This window comes from Pezoporus occidentalis, unplaced genomic scaffold (genome assembly GCF_034315485.1).
Source record: "Pezoporus occidentalis ecotype Australia unplaced genomic scaffold, CSIRO_AGI_Poc_V1 ctg129, whole genome shotgun sequence".
In the NCBI taxonomy this organism is placed as follows: Eukaryota; Metazoa; Chordata; class Aves; order Psittaciformes; family Psittacidae; genus Pezoporus; species Pezoporus occidentalis.
The window spans coordinates 4,840,502-4,856,443 of record NW_026913092.1 but is presented as its reverse complement, the minus strand read 5'-3'; the positions used below and the strand labels follow the sequence as shown (position 1 = coordinate 4,856,443).

The following is a 15,942-nucleotide window of genomic DNA, read 5'->3' as shown; positions in this document are numbered from 1 at the left end:
ATGTGCCCAATGTATCCCAGATCTTTGCAGTAGGGTTTAAATATTTCTGAACATATAGCTAAACTGATGTGTCCTTACATGGTATAATGACGGAGGAGCAGAGGTGTACATAAGTACCATGTGAGACAATACTGACAATAAAAGATGATATGTGTAGACATCAGGATATTCAGAGTTTGAAAAATGAATTACTTTGCAGTTTGAGACCTATGGACATAAAACAAGTACAGTATGTGCGGGTTCTGTCAGAAAGCATTATTGTTAAAAAAAGAACAAGTCTGTGATTGCAGTTACATCAGGGATCACTCCCAAAACTATAACAGAATCCATCAGCAGTGACATCCAGGCCATTATTTGACTTAATTTCCTACTCTGAACTACGGAAGTAATCAAAAGGACTTGATAATAAATTTTAAAGAAATGAAGGTTATATTTTTCTGAGGGCTTTTATTTTCCTATAGAATAGAAATATTATAATTATTGTAATTTATAAATTGAGTCCTGAAACTTTGTTTTCAGAGTGGGTTTGGTTTTTTTTTCGCTTGCATTATCCCAAAATAAACATCTTGGACTCATATCTAGCACTAGGAAGATATGACTGCTTGGTTTAAGTACCAAGCTTTCTACTGCTGCTGCTCTTAATGCATCATAGCTATTTCTGTGGAAAGCCTTTGATACTTCTAAAACCAAATAAGCAAACAGAATTGATTTCAGGCTCATGTTACTTTATATGTGTAGCATATAAAACACAATATAACAAAGGTTTTGAAATGTTTATTTTGCTGTCTGAGCAAAAGAAACTACTCAAAATTGTGAAACAAAACTTCTACTGAGAGAGGTAACTTGAGGCAATAGAGGTCTCAAGCCTTGATGATATTCTTCAAAGATAACAGCTCCTAGCCAAACCCAAAACACTTCAGTTACATGGCAGCAATATTCTGGCTAACTTCTGAATATTTTACCTGTGGGGACAAGGACAAAGAAAAGTGATCTGTAAAGTTGTGAGTAGGAGAAAAAATTCAGTTAAGGGGACAACTTTTAAGACAGTTCATGTAAAGAATGAACCTGCAGCTCTAAAAACATTTGTTCTGTCTAAGGATTTTGAGTGAAATGCAAGTAAATCTAGAATTGTCTTTTGTATTTTATTTGCTTTCTGCTTTTGTAGGTAAGAGTTTGACCATATGTTTTCATTTAAGCCTGATTTCCTTTATTTTCAGTTTGAGTAATAGGTGTAGCTAATTCCAAGAGAATGTTTGAATCCAGAGATTATTTGCTGAGAAATTTCAGGGTTTCACATTGAGGCTCACATTGCCACATATTTGATTTTAGGATGTTGCACACAATTCTTCTTACCAACTTTGGCTGTTTTCTTCAGTACTAAGAAACTAAAAATATAGAGTGGAGCTTAATTCTACCTTACTACAGAAACCTTTAAACTTAAAAAATTGAAGAGTGTAAACATGAAGACTATAAAAGTGTATAACTTGGGAAATATATGTAAATGTGACTCACAGCAAAGAATAATAGCTAAAGTGGCTGCTTCAAAAGTTTATGAACTATGTCAAGGAAACAACTTTGGAAAAGGCAAAAGTGCTGAATAATCTTTCTATCCCATTCACTTAAAAAAGAGACAGTATGAGACACACACACTCATGTATATATGTATATATATGTATGTATATATGTATATGTTTCCAGTTGCTGTCAGCTGTATGAAGTGTGATATTTCTCCTGGAAACAAGCAGTACAATTTTTGGTTGTATATAAAAAGTAGAAGGATGTAACAACACCAGTGTCATTACTGATTTCACAAGACTTTGCAGATTTTGATTAAAATCTGCCACAGCTTCAGAACTTTACTGTGCTTTCAGAGATTGGACTAGGCGATACGTATATCCAGAAAAAGTTTAAAATGAAAGTAAAAATACATCTGTCAAAAATAATCAGATATTTGACATATGTCAAAAAATTCAATTATGTCTGAACTGAAGCAATTACAGTTTCCTTTCAGCCATGGACTCAAGACATTTTTGTGTGTGTTTGAGTCTAGAAAAAGATTAAGAAAAGGGGAAGCTGTCATAGTCTTAACTTATTTGCTAGTACTTTATCCTAGGGTAACATGAACTTTCTTCAAGAAAGCAAGGATAAAGTTTGGTGGTTTTTTTTGTGGCTGGGTACTAGAAAGAAAGTCACACTTGTTTACAAAGTGTATGACATTTCTTGTATGTTTCTTGCATTTTTATGATTTTTTTTGTGGTTATTTTCATTTTTTTTTTTTTTTAATATTTTAGGGAGGTTATTAAGTGCTACTAGACTAGTTATATACAGAATGCATTTAATTCACTGTAGTAGAGGGGGTTAGAGTTTGAATGGCCCATAGTTTACCTGTTAGCACAGTAGGGCAGAAAATCTGAGATCCTGTTTCTAAAAAATATCACTATCTAACTCTCCACTCACCTCAGCAATCCCTTTTCATCCACACTGTTTCTGGTCTTTCTTCTATATCATTATTTATGAACTAATCTGTCTTGTGAATATCAGAATTATATTTAAATGTGCTAAAAAATAAAATTAAAATTTAGTTAAGTAAGAACCAATTGACCTAATGTAACTGAGTTTTACTTGTCTATTTCTTAGTGTGTCACAAATAGAATCATTCAGAGAAAAGGTGTACTGGTACATCTCTAAAAATGCTGATATAGAAGAGATTTTGCATTGTTTTCCTTCAGTTTTACAGTATGTCTCCTGCTTTCTCTGACTTTGGATCTAGGGCATTACTGTGCTGCAGACCTTTATATTTTGAATGCCTGGATCTCACAAAATTTTATCAACATAAAGTTGTTATCAGGGAAATGAGAATGATTGATAAACAATTTTCATATGTATAAAATTGTCAAAGGAAAACAGGATACGTCTACTCTCTATCAGATTATTGGAGGGAAAAAATAGATTTGGAAGGAAAAACAAGAGGAACTGTCAGTCCACCACAAAGTTTTAGAAAAAGTGTTGGACCATAGAGTAATTAGAAAACTTTTGTTACTTTCATGCCTGATTATTCTTCCTTACTCCCTTCTCTTATCTATTTGGCATTCCTTCTGCCAGATGTCTTTCATATAATGCAGGGTGGCCTCCTCCACTGCTTCTGCTTTCATGTCAAAATAATGTTTTTGATTTTGGCTGCAACTGCACAATAGGCTAATAGGGGATAATTTTATAACTGGAAAGGAAACTTTATGCTTGGCTTTTTAGACATGCTTCATTTAAAAAGAAAGTAAATTGCACTAAATGAAACAACATGCTTAGTTACTAAGCCTTGTTTTCAATCAATTTATTTTAACCTAAATAGCAAACATTTAATTTGTATCCATTTTTTGTACCAGAAAGAAATTCCTCTAAATGAAATCTCTTAATGAAATAAGCCAAAAGACTCTGCCAGAGTCTTTTTGTATACAAAATTGTATTAATGCAAGATTTATAAAATGGCAAACAAACCTTATAAACATGCTGTATCTAATGCATTTTATTGTGTTCTTACGACAGTGATGATGTAAAACCTTTCAGCTGAAGACTCAAATATTCATTCCTTTATTTGTGCCATCATTTTTTAAAGCAACCGCTCAAGTTTTAACCAGTCATTTGTAGAATTGTCTATTAACATCTGAGCTGCATATTCATGAATTAATTTTTTCAACTAAGGAACTCAGCAACTCAGGAGCAGACCTTACTGATGTATATAATAAATACCTGAAGGGAGGGTACAAAAAGGATAGGGTCAGGTTCTTTTCAGTGGTGCCCAGTGACAGGAAAAACAGAAACTTCCATCTGAGCATAACAGAAACTTTTTTACTGTGAAGGTGACTGAGCACTGGAACAGTGAGACATACATACAGAGGGTGGTGGAGTCTCCATCCTTGCAGATATTCAGAAGCCTTCTTGGATATGGTCTTTGGCAACCAGCTGTAGGTGACCATGCTTGAGCAGGGGAATTGTACCATGTCTGCCTGAGGCCCCTTCCAGTTTCAACCATTTTGTCATTTTGTGAAGCCTTCAGAAGTAGGGGAGAGGACAACTGTAACTTTTCATAGAAGAAACCATAATTCAGGAAGCAGACTCCTAGAAATACAATCATTGTGGGCCATCTGTGAAAGGAATCTCTCTTGCATCCTACTGACCTAATAAACTATACTGAGAAAAGAAAAATGGTAATGTAAGCATTAAAAATCAGGATGAGATGAATTTAACCTTTAGCATTTTGCAGTCTTATTGTATTAGCTTTTGCTTACTTTATTGTATATAACTTGAAGTAACTTGAACTGCATTACATTCCATGCCGGTGCTGGACATTTGGCCATGTTGACCCATCTGCCAGACCTTGTACTTTGTTGAACTTCATACAGTTCTCCTGGCCCACTTTTCCAGCCTTCCCAAGTGTCTGTAATTTGGCTTTCACTTCTGTCCACCTCAGTGGTTCAGTATCATCAGCAAACTTGCTGAGAACCTCTTTCTTGTCAGCACTATATGCAGTTAGCTTCCCTGACCCATTTAGCAATGGGACTTTCTTCCTTGTGCTTTTGCTTACTACACACATATCTGAAAAATTTTTCCTTGCTGTTTTGATATTTTTGTCTATTTCAGTTCTAGCTAAGCCTTTGCCTTCCTGACTGAATTTCTGCATAGGCTCCCGTAGTCCTTGATGGATATCTGTCCACCTTTCCATAGCTGGTATGCTGCTTTCCTTGCCTTTAAGTGCACCGAAAAGCTAATTGTTAAGCTGGGGTGAGCTCTTGTTCTGCCACCTTCTTTTCCCTTTGTAGGAGGTGCACTGTTCTTCATTTCACCTGCAATTCACTCTGATGAACTGGCTGCATCTAGCTTAGCAAACAAGAATGTATTTTATATGAGTTCTTAAAATCAGAAACAAGACAACAGTGATCTATCCTGATCACAGAATTGCAGAATCACAGAACCGTTAAAGTGGTAAGGAACCTCTAGAGATCACCTTGTGCACCCAACCCCTCCCTTCCTCAAGCAGGGTCATCTCAAGCAGGTTGGCCAGGACCATGTCCTGTCAATATTTCCACAGATGGAGGCTGTTGGCTGTTGTGTGATGGGTGTCAGTTGGGAAAATTTTATTCATATTTACCCATTGACTCTGCCTAATTATAATACTGATGTAGCAAAACTAATGCAGACTTCTACATTCTCACAGTTTATTAATTAGAACCCATAACAAAGGAAGATGCAAACAAAAATGAATCTACCCTTAATAACAGCTGAGGCAAAAATGCTGTCTAATTTATTGTTAAACTCTTGGAATTTTGCACTGAACCACTTTTGGAAGAGCTGCTATAAAAAATCTTAGTCTTTGTTTGTGACCCATTCTTTTATCTCTGCTAGCAGGTGAAAATAAATGAAGAAAACCTAGACCTAACTTTTATTATGTATTTCAGATACTTAGTGGAGTGCTGGCAATATCCCACTCTTTACTGCCGGATATCAGGCCCGTTTTCTGCATGAGTTCATTGAGAAATAATTAGCAATCCTTCAGCAGCAGCTGCTGCTGTCTGTGAATATTCTGGAGGTTGTCCTTTCCAGATTCTGAGGATAATGGTAGAAAACAGACCTGATTATATTAGGTTGATGTTTATATGGCCAGTGCTAATTTTAGCAGGGCTGCCTGTGGTTTTTACTGGAGTGACTCTACACTAATAATTTTAATGGAGAAACTATCCAGTCAAAAAACACCCAAACAAACAAAAGTGACAAGTCTTAAATGATTCTCCATCAGACTTCAAGAAGACATAGTGACCTCTGCCTCATCTGTTTTTTCAATTAGAGGAATCTGAACTGAGTGCCATTCTTCTGAGTACAATCAATGGAAGGCAATCTGAGACACTACAAAATGAAGAGCAATACATCAAGGAGATAGTCCTTTCAACATCTAGAAAATCTGCCATCAAAGCACCTTACTAATATGAAAAATACATGGCTTTAAGATAAGGTTAGATGAGAGGATGATGATTCTTTTCAAAGGTATTGCAAGATACTTTGCTCATTGCCATTACAATTTTATCACTGTGGCACTGCCTGTGATGCTTGCTTTTAAACATTTCCCAAAGCTACTGCAAAGGCAACAACTGCATTTTTACCCATCTGTATTCCTTCCAAATACCATCCCAACGATGGGGATCCTCTGCTTCATTACTTTAATTAATTTTAGCTCTCACAGTTCTATGCTTTCTAGGGCTGACAGAGAAATTACACAGAACTTGACCACAGTGCAGTGCCCTACAGAAGTGAAGTAGGGAATCTGAAATACACTCATTTTGATTTAATTACCTAATGCACTTCTGATTTTGAGACTCAAGTGTCGAAGGATGCAGTACCCGAGAAATCTTTTAATCAGCCTTTGGAGAGGCTTGAGGCAAGGCTTAAAAACAGGTTACCTAAAAAAGAAATGAGGGAGGAGATAGATCTCTTCTCTGTAAGACAGCTGACTCTAATTGCAGCCCTTGGCTTGAATTAGATGGCTTCAGTTTTTGAAGGGTCAGCCGAGTTTACTCTGCTATCACTGTTTCCTAATGGCCTCTAGGACAGTGAAAGTCAATTATTAACAAAATCTAGCTCAAAGCATTTTACCAAATGTGATGCAGCTCTATTAAAAAAAACAATCAAAAAACAACCCAAAAACCCAACCAAATAAACAAAAAAAAAACAACCCACACAAACCTCACTCTGGATTTCTGAGGATTTCTTATTAAGAATTTGTGGATAGTTATAGAAACATAGAATGGTTAGGTTTGGAAAGGACCTTAAGATCAATTAGTTCCAACCCCCCTCACACTAGACCATGTCTCCCAAGGCTCTGTCCAGCCTGGCCTTCAACACTGCCACGGATGGAGCATTTACCACTTCTTTGGGCAACCTGTTCCAGTGCCTCACCACCCTAACAGTAAAGAACTTCTTCCCTATATCTAACCTGAACGTATTCTATTTAAGTTTAAACCCACTACAGCTTGTCCTATCTCTTATAGTTCCTAATGGAGAGTCCCTCTCTAGTATCCTTGTAGGCCCCCTGCAGATACTGGAAGGCTGCCATGAGGTCTCCACGCAGCCTTCTGTTCTCCAGGCTGAACAGCCCCAACTTTCTCAGCCTATCTTCATACAGGAGGTGCTTCAGCCTCCTGATCATCCTTGTGGTTCCACTCTGGACTTGCTCCAGCAGCTCCATGTCCTTCTTATGTTGAGACATCACAATATAAATATATGAAGACAGGGGTTCTACTGCAGGTATCAGTTCTTGGTATACCTGGCAGGTTACTTGAGGTCCACAGGCAAATAGGAGCAACTTGGCTGGCAATGCAAATTTGTATTAAAGTTGTCCACATAGATATTGTCTTTTGTGCTGGCTGACTTTCTCTGAATGAGAAGAAGAAAAGAGAAGCATGAAGCAATGTGTGGTTTTTGCAATTAGATCTATTTCATCTGTCTTATAAACCAGGCAAATTCATAAGGGAATAAATCTGTACTAGCAGTTAATGTTCAGTTCATTAGTTGACAGCTGCAGGCAAGCCCAGTGATACAGAAATTACTGTCATTCTGAAAAGCTTCCACTAAGAAGATTTTTATTAAAATTGTGAATCCCATCTGTTTCAACAGCAATATTGTAAAATTTATCTTTTCATGATCTTTAATAACCAATTTTCTGCCAGAATGACCCAGAATGCTATCTTATGTGTTCTGTATTTATTAAAAAAATCCAAGGCACTATGTCCTGTAATAGGCATAACCAAGCTATAGCTCAAACAGTATATGTGGTGCATATGTAGTAAAAATAAGTATTAATTTTCAGTCTATTTGTCATTTGATAAAAGAGTTGCAAATGAAACTTACAAATGTATCATGATGGTGTTACAAAGTGCTTGCATACTGTTATTGATTACACTATTTTGATATGCATGTTCTTGTATCAATATTGCATAAAGGAATCTAATTGCAAATATATCCTGAAGAATACACTTATAATTTAAAGAACTTAAAGTCCTCTGCCTCTACACTAGAGAGACCCAAAGTGGGCAAATCACAGTAGAGAGTTGCCTTTTCTCTCACAGAAGTAAAATAGTGCACCAGTGCAGGAGCTAACTTCTTTTCCAGAGATATGGATCCTATTTGAGATATTTTCAGACAAATGGGAATAATGTGTGTGGTCATCTTAACTATTTTGGATACTGTATTAAAAAATTAGTTGCTAATTTTTAAAGTTTTTTTTTAAAAAAAGACCAAAGTATTGCACAAAATATGCATATATATGTTATATATCTTTTAAACATTGGATGTGTACTTAACACATCAAATAGGGAGATTAAGGTTTAAAGAAAAATCTTAAACATTTATTTACAGAAAACAAAAGAAATATAATTTTTTATCTATTTTAAATTTTAATTTTTGATTTTTAAATTACTTTTTAATGATATTTTCAAGCTATTTTGAGATAAAAGACTTCTGAAATAATTATTTCAAAGACAAATTGCTCATGCTATGATGGTCTTAAAAAATACACAAAATATAAGCAATTATAAAAACAAAACAGTTGCTTAATTTGCATAACTACTACATGATAAACCTTTTACATGCAGAAATCCAGATATAGTTAGGTAAGAAATCCCTAGAGTTTGTAGAACCCATAATAATGTGGAGGAGGGTCTATGTTTAAGGTCTTTAGGCATCATTACTGAAAGAAGCAGAAATCCTGTGGAGTGGTTTGTCTTTAAGTAATCCCAACTTTCCTAATTTAAGATTAATTTTCCAATCTTAATTTGGTTAGTTTATTTTAATTTAAGATTGTTTCTAGCTAAGAGACGTACAGCTACTGAAGCACATCAACTTCAGTGGGGTTATATACTATAGGAGATACCTACACAACCCAGTACAAGATAATTCTTCATGAAGGTAATCAGAATGGAGAGGTCAATTCCTTAATTTAAACATGCTGTTAATCTACTCAAGATACTCTGGGTATCTTTATTCAAGGTTGCTGTTTTTGTTGAAGGAACAAATGATAGTAAGAAGAGATTGTGAGGTAGCAATAGAAGTTGCCATGTCCGGTAGACTTTATAATTAAATGGTAGCAGGGAGTTAGTGCAGATGAGAAGTCCTGACTTCTATTCTGTGTTTTGGAGAGCTATATTTCAAGCCCATCTCTCCCACCCTCCTATAACTTACTTGATCTTTTTTGCTTCTGTCCTTTCCTTTCTGTCATTATTTTACTCGGTCTTTCTACACATCCACCTTCCATAAATCCACCTCTTTTTTATATCCAAGATTTCACTACAGTTTCCTTATCACTCATTCTGGTACACGTCTCACCACTGAAGTCTTCTTCAAGACATTTAGGCTGCAGGAAGTTGAACATTTGGATCACAAGATAGTTTCCCTGCTGACATTTTTGGAGCACACAGTCACCTGTTGTTATCAGAGGAAGCAGTCACAGAGAGAGTGCTGCTTGTCCCATGCACACTAATTTGAGCAGATTCAATCTCAGATAAATTTGAACAGATTCACTGAGTAATCATCATAGACCTGTATTAACATGTATGCATTGTATCAGGCATGACAAATTATCACAAAAATCAATTCAAAGCTTAATATAGAAGTAGTTATTCATAACTAAGAGGTTTTTCTGCTTATAGAATTAAAGCTGGAACCCTAACCCCAAGCTGTCAGTTCCATCAAATTTCAAGATTTCTTTTCAAAGCAAAGAGATTGATAGTAAAAAGACCATATGGTTTACTAGCTCTATTCTGTGTAATTTTTCTATAACTTTATTTCTGAAATAGATGTAATACCCTGAGGTAGATGTTCTGACACTTGGCAGACTGGCAATTCATTGGAAAAAGGCCCTTAAAAATGCAATGTATCACACTGCCTTCATTATAGGCAACATAGGTTTGCTTGTTGGGTTTTTTTAACAGCAAATTCAATCAGATGAATAATTGTACAGAAAAGATACAGCTTGTATAATAATGTAGATTCTTTCAAATGTATATCGATTATGTCCTGAACATGAACAATTACTTTTGGATTAGTTTTTTTTTATGCAGTGTTGTTCTCTTATATTGCAGCCCTCAGATGCTCAAAAAACATGACTTAGGCCCTAGAAAATAATAGGATTGTCTTACATGTATGATACATGATTCTTGAATATTAAGTGTGGGACATTCACTTAATCATGATGGTTTTGTTTTCAGCCTTCAAGGTCTCCCTGGGTTTCATTTCAAAGTTTTATGAGTGCTACTATACAAAAGATTTTGAGATTTGGCTGTAGCAAGAGCAGTGTAAAAAGAAATCTGCTATCACTGGGAGAATGGTACACTGTGATAAAATGTTACATAGTTTATCCGTCAAAAAGAAGAGAAGGAAATATATGAGTAAAATGATGCAAATAATTTTCAAAACTTTTGAAATGCCATAATGTTCTGTTCTATCTTACAGGAATCCAATTAGCTCCAAAACAAAAACTGAACATCCCAGTGTTATTCATGCCAGATACAATGAAAACTTATGAAGCAGTAGTGGTAATTCATGTAATGAGGGAAAATGGTGAAAACTGGCCTTATGAGGATTCTGCTCAATTAAATAAAGACTTACAGAGGTAATTTATTTTAATAGGAAAAGTAGTTGAGGATATTCAATCTTATTATTATTTTCCCCTTTGTCTATTTGTGTGTGGCTCCCAAAGGCAATAAAGTGTCTAATTTTGAAGGCACTAGGTATCCACTATAAGCTTTAAAGGTATCCTGCAAAATATACAGATTTAAGGTAAGACTTTTATCTATTTCAATATCAATTTTTTTTCTAACTTTAAATAAAGAAAATGTAAAGTACTAGCTGCCAGTGCAGTTATGAATATCAAGCAAATGAAAGCTCTTAGGTGCCTTTATTTTTTTTAACATATTTGACTAATAATAATTCTTCTATGGATATTTTTATTTAATGCATAAACTGTATAAATTTTTTTTCATTGCAGACATGACATAAGAGATAGCAGATAAGGCCAAATGTTATCATATCCGTCAAATAATATTCAAAGACGCTAAACTAAGTGATAATTGCCGTTCTGATTTGGTTGGATTTTTCTTATATGCTGAAATTGTAAACGTGGAGTCTCAACTCTCCAACAACTCTTAAGACTAGATTGCTTTTGAAAAAATTCTCAGCAGTCTACCATAATGATACTTTTCAATTATTTTCCAAACAGTGTTACTGTAGCAGAGAGTGGGGGAATTAAAGGAATACGCTGGATCTATCCAGTTCATGGATTACCAGAAGCACCGCAGCAGAAATTAGTTCCAAGTAAGTAATGACTGAAAAAACTTGAATTAAAGAAGATTAATTAATTTAAGAAAATGAAAGTCATTTGTGCTCTCACCTGCTTGATTATGAGAATTTGAAGTAGTACTTTGCTATATCTTAAAAAAGATAAAAACACGCACGTGCTGAAAATAAAATCTCCTTTCCCAACCTACAAAACAAAGCTAAACCTATTATTTTGTTTTCATTGTGGATAAAAGGAGTCATGAGCATTTGAATATCTGAAGATTTGTGCCATTCAGTGTCCCTGTTAATGCTAAGTTAGAGAACTGAAGGTAAATCAAACAAAAGACAAAAGGGTAAATTTCTTTCTTCCAGCATACCCAGAACAACCTGCTGGAGAGTTTACAGGGTACAAAATATTGGAGTATGTATCTGCTGTTTCTCTCAGCCTTGAATTTAATTCCTTAATAAATCCCAGAATACATATTAGTGTGAATAGCGGTAAGTTTTCCACTTGCTCCTGAGAAGTTAACTTACATTAAAAGACAGCTGACATTCATAGGATTTTTGTTGTTACTTATTTTTGGGATAGTAATTGTTTGTTTATAGATTTGATACACCAATTTTTAAAGGTGTGATATAATCCCAGAACTGTGAAATAGAAATTGTGGATAGTATTTTAAATCTATAACCTTGATGAAACTACAGCCCAAGGTTTAGATGAGGGACAATTTTACACCAACTTGTCTTTTCATCTTGTCCTCTGATGAATGAATATAGTACCTTTCTACACTAAATAGACTAAGGTACAGGAATAACTTCTGGAAAACTATAGAAATAGACATTTTTGCTATCAATTTAGTTTGCTTAAGGACCATTTGCTTGCAGACAAATGCCAATGATGTAATATTAATTAGAGCTTTCATCTCTTTAATTTCCACTTTCATACCTTAAGGGATGAAGCAGAATATTATCATGCTATCAACTGTTGCCCATAATGACAGCTTTAATGAGTCCCATTAGCATTAAAACTATGTGTATTGATGTGAATGTCTGTTGTGTTATTTAAAGCTGTTGTGTTGTTCACTGGCAGGCTTTGTGATCAATCTCCCTTTTATTGGGCTGTTCTTTTCGTTACAGAATCGCAGAATCTGTGGGTGTAGAAGTTATTAATTAAAACTGTTAGCATTCCTAAACTGCTTAAGTAACATCACTTTTGTATCTGATTAGAAACTTAAGTAAATCTTACATAATTTTGAATTCTTAAATGTTTCTTTAAAACAGCAAAACTAAACTGTGCAATATTTATAACTGTTTTATGACTGTTATCCATTAGTTTATGTTCAATAAATGTTTGTAACGCATTAATTCAAAAGTTTTGAATACGTATCTCTCTTTGGTCATCACCATGTTATGTTGGGCCATTTATTTTTTTTTTATAAGGAAGTACTAGATCCTGCATTGAAAAATTATGTGAAATCCTGTTTATAAGTGTATCCATGAAACAGAATCCATTCCTGCTATAATTCTGAAAGCCTATGGTTTTCAGTTATAAGTGGACTTTTTAAACATCCCTGTTATAAGATATTAATCCAAAGGCCATTTACAGGAAACCTTCTTTGGTTTACAATCATTGTTTTAAAAATGATCAAAATAGTATTTCCATTTCTTTTAATGCAGACATTTGTTAAAATTGCCTGAAGGCTACAAACTGTTATGTCAAAAACAAAATCTGCCTTGCTACTGTATTAGACAGCTCATCTTTCATGTCATTCTTATTTGCATCTTAATATATTTAAACTTCAAGAAGCTACTTGGCTTCGTATCTCATGAGACCAATTAAAATGATCCGTGGTCACAACCCATGTAGTATATGTTAAGGAGATTACAACTTGGCTGTTTTATACAATGGAGAATCATCCAGATTTTTTTAATTTTTTTTTCCAATTCTTGTAGAGTCAAAGCAGGATACAGTAATTTAGCTTGGAAGAGACAACCAGAGGTCACTTCATCCAACTCCTTGCTCAAAGCCAGGTCTGACTAAACCAGGTTGCTCAGGGACTTTTCCAGTCATGATTTTTAGCCATAAATATTACTTAGCCATATAAGAAAAAGAAAATGTAAAATCATTTCTCATAGTAAGAGGAGCTGTGGAATAGAAAACGATGTGACACAACATGTGCACACAGTAATCTGAAATACCTGGTAAACTGGTGTAAAACAGACAGTGTAATTTATTCTTAAATACAAAGCCATGCATCTCAGAAGAAAAAGATGTGTTTTTAACTATCAACTATTTCAGTAACTCTCCCTCATGGAAATGCTTAGAAGAGAGCTAGAAGAGAGCTATAGAAATAACTTAAACCCTGTTGAACAGGAAAAGACCAAGGGAAAATTCTTTTTTTTCTTTTTTTTTCTTTTATTTTTTAGAGAAAGGAAATTATTTGAACTTGGTATGCAATTATCTGTTAAAAAAAAAAATAAATATAGTTAATCAAGCTTCAGAACTCGAAGATAAATAAACATGGTATAAAAGTAAGAGTTTCATTGCTCTTTTTAAAAACGCTTTACATGATTATTTACCAAGATGTGGTTCTAAATTATTAATCCTTAAATCTTTATGGTAAATTCAGAGTTTATTTTTAAAGAATTGTTGGTACAAATCTGATGAAAATAATATTTAGTCCTTAAAACTGAGAAGTATGTAATCAGCTCTTCTTTTTCGTGTTGATTTCTGTTACTCTAGAAAACTTGAAGTCTTTTCTTTAGGAAAATATATTTTTCTTTCAGTTCTTGCATCTAATTTTCACCTCTTTCTCTGCCAGTTATAATTATTGGCACAGAAAGAACGATAATATCTATTGTAGTAAGCTTTATAAAATCTGGTGTATAAGCTAAAACCAAACTACCTTGTAATGAAAAAAGTAATATTTGAGAATCACTTACTGAACTGAAAAAAGATCTGTCATCCTTCAAAGAGAAACTCATGTCAGAATATTTTTTATTCTGTCATAGTTCTATAAAAGCTGAAGTTTGAAAACCAGTACTTTTAAATTGAGAAACCAATATTCTTTCATTTAACTTTTGAATTTAAATTCTTTAATTTCTTTTCAGTCTTTCTTTCTTATTGGTATATGTCATGCTTTGCCGTAATTTCTAATTGAAAAAAATGAACTAAAGCGAAGATATATTTCATGATTAAAAAAAAGAAAAAGAGGAAAAATTTCCAAGTGCTATTGTGAACTAACTGTAGAAACAGACTTTTGTTTCCTTAGCAATATTTTCTACTACTTCACCTAAACAGAGCAATAGAAACTGTGTGCTGGGTTAAAGTTTTCAGTTGTCTTGGTCCTTACTGGAATTCTCATATAACATTTAACATCTGTGTTCAATTTTAATTTTTTTTGTTAAAATCAAGATGACAATGTTTGCTTGGGTTCTCGCTTCTCTGTAGCTGTGGTACGCTGTCGAGCCAGGCAGAGAGTAGAAAGACGAGTAGAAGTGCTGCTGACTGGTGTGCTTCCTGCTGCAACTGCTATGCCTGCTGCAAGAAATTCTGCTATGGTTCATACAAACAAGCCAGCCAACACCCAAGAAAATGTTCAAGTCACTGATGGTAAGAATGTGTAGTTTGGGTATCACACTGTTTTAAGAACATCGCAAGTAAGGTTAGCACTTCACCAATTGCGAAGCTCTGTCATGACAACAGATGAGGTTTAGACAGATCCTTCTCTCAGTCCATATTTCTACCCTGTTGCAAATATGAGACATTTGTATGATCGCATGTCTGCAGTTATAGGCACCTTTGAGCCTGAAATGATCTTTTTGTATCTGTCTTGAATGTGAGGCTTACAAACATGCCATCTCTTTTTAAAAGAGAATAGCTTGCACAAAGTCTGACATTAGCAAAAGTATGCCTGTGTAAGCACTGCAAGGAAGTATTTATCTGCAGATTGTCCCTATTTGTAAGATGCATTCTCACTAGCAGGCCAGTATCTGCAACAAAATGGATAGAAGGAGGCTTTGTTCAAAAGAAGCAATAAAGTGTTATAAAAATATAGCTTCCACTTACTGTTAAACAGCAGAGGACACAGTGAAAATCAATTTCTTCACAGATGCAGAAGCTTGTCATATTATATGTCTCTTTGAAATAGAATAGTACAACATATAAGTAGTGAGAAAAGAATGCTTGTTACTGTTACATGCCCAGGATCTCTGTTAATATTTGTGTGTTAACAGTTATACTTAATACATCAAACTATGAATTATTGCATTTTACCTTCATCAATTATTGCACTTTTGAAACTTAACCTTAATTTTTTTTGGAGTTCAAAGTCATCCTACTTTTCAAGAAAAATATTATTTAAAAGTTATGACCCGTGAAATGAGACACCTTACTGTTTGTTTAACATAGCTGTAAATGAAGAAAAGGACTTCACCCATGCTCCTACTTTAAGAGTGTGCTGCATTGTAAAATGATGAAAGATGAGTCTAGAGAAGTTGCTATGACTGCAGTCTATTAGGCAATCAGTTTGACAGGTAGTCAAGCTTGGCTTTTGTGCCTCATTTCTGCCATTTACAGTCTGGTCCACTACAGGCTTTACAGGAATACCATATTACAGAAACTCT

General features: G+C 34.5%; 1 protein-coding gene across 1 annotated transcript in view; it reads left to right on the top strand.

The window, feature by feature from the left end:
* Positions 1-15,942, top strand: part of CFAP47 (cilia and flagella associated protein 47) — a gene marked incomplete at its 5' end in the record, with an annotated part of 281,148 nt that overhangs the window by 233,339 nt on the left and 31,867 nt on the right. Inside the window, 3 exons of the mRNA XM_062608026.1 lie at positions 10,492-10,651; positions 11,258-11,352; positions 14,768-14,929. Coding sequence (XP_062464010.1) covers positions 10,492-10,651; positions 11,258-11,352; positions 14,768-14,929 — 417 coding nt within the window. The remainder of the gene's footprint in view (positions 1-10,491; positions 10,652-11,257; positions 11,353-14,767; positions 14,930-15,942) is intronic.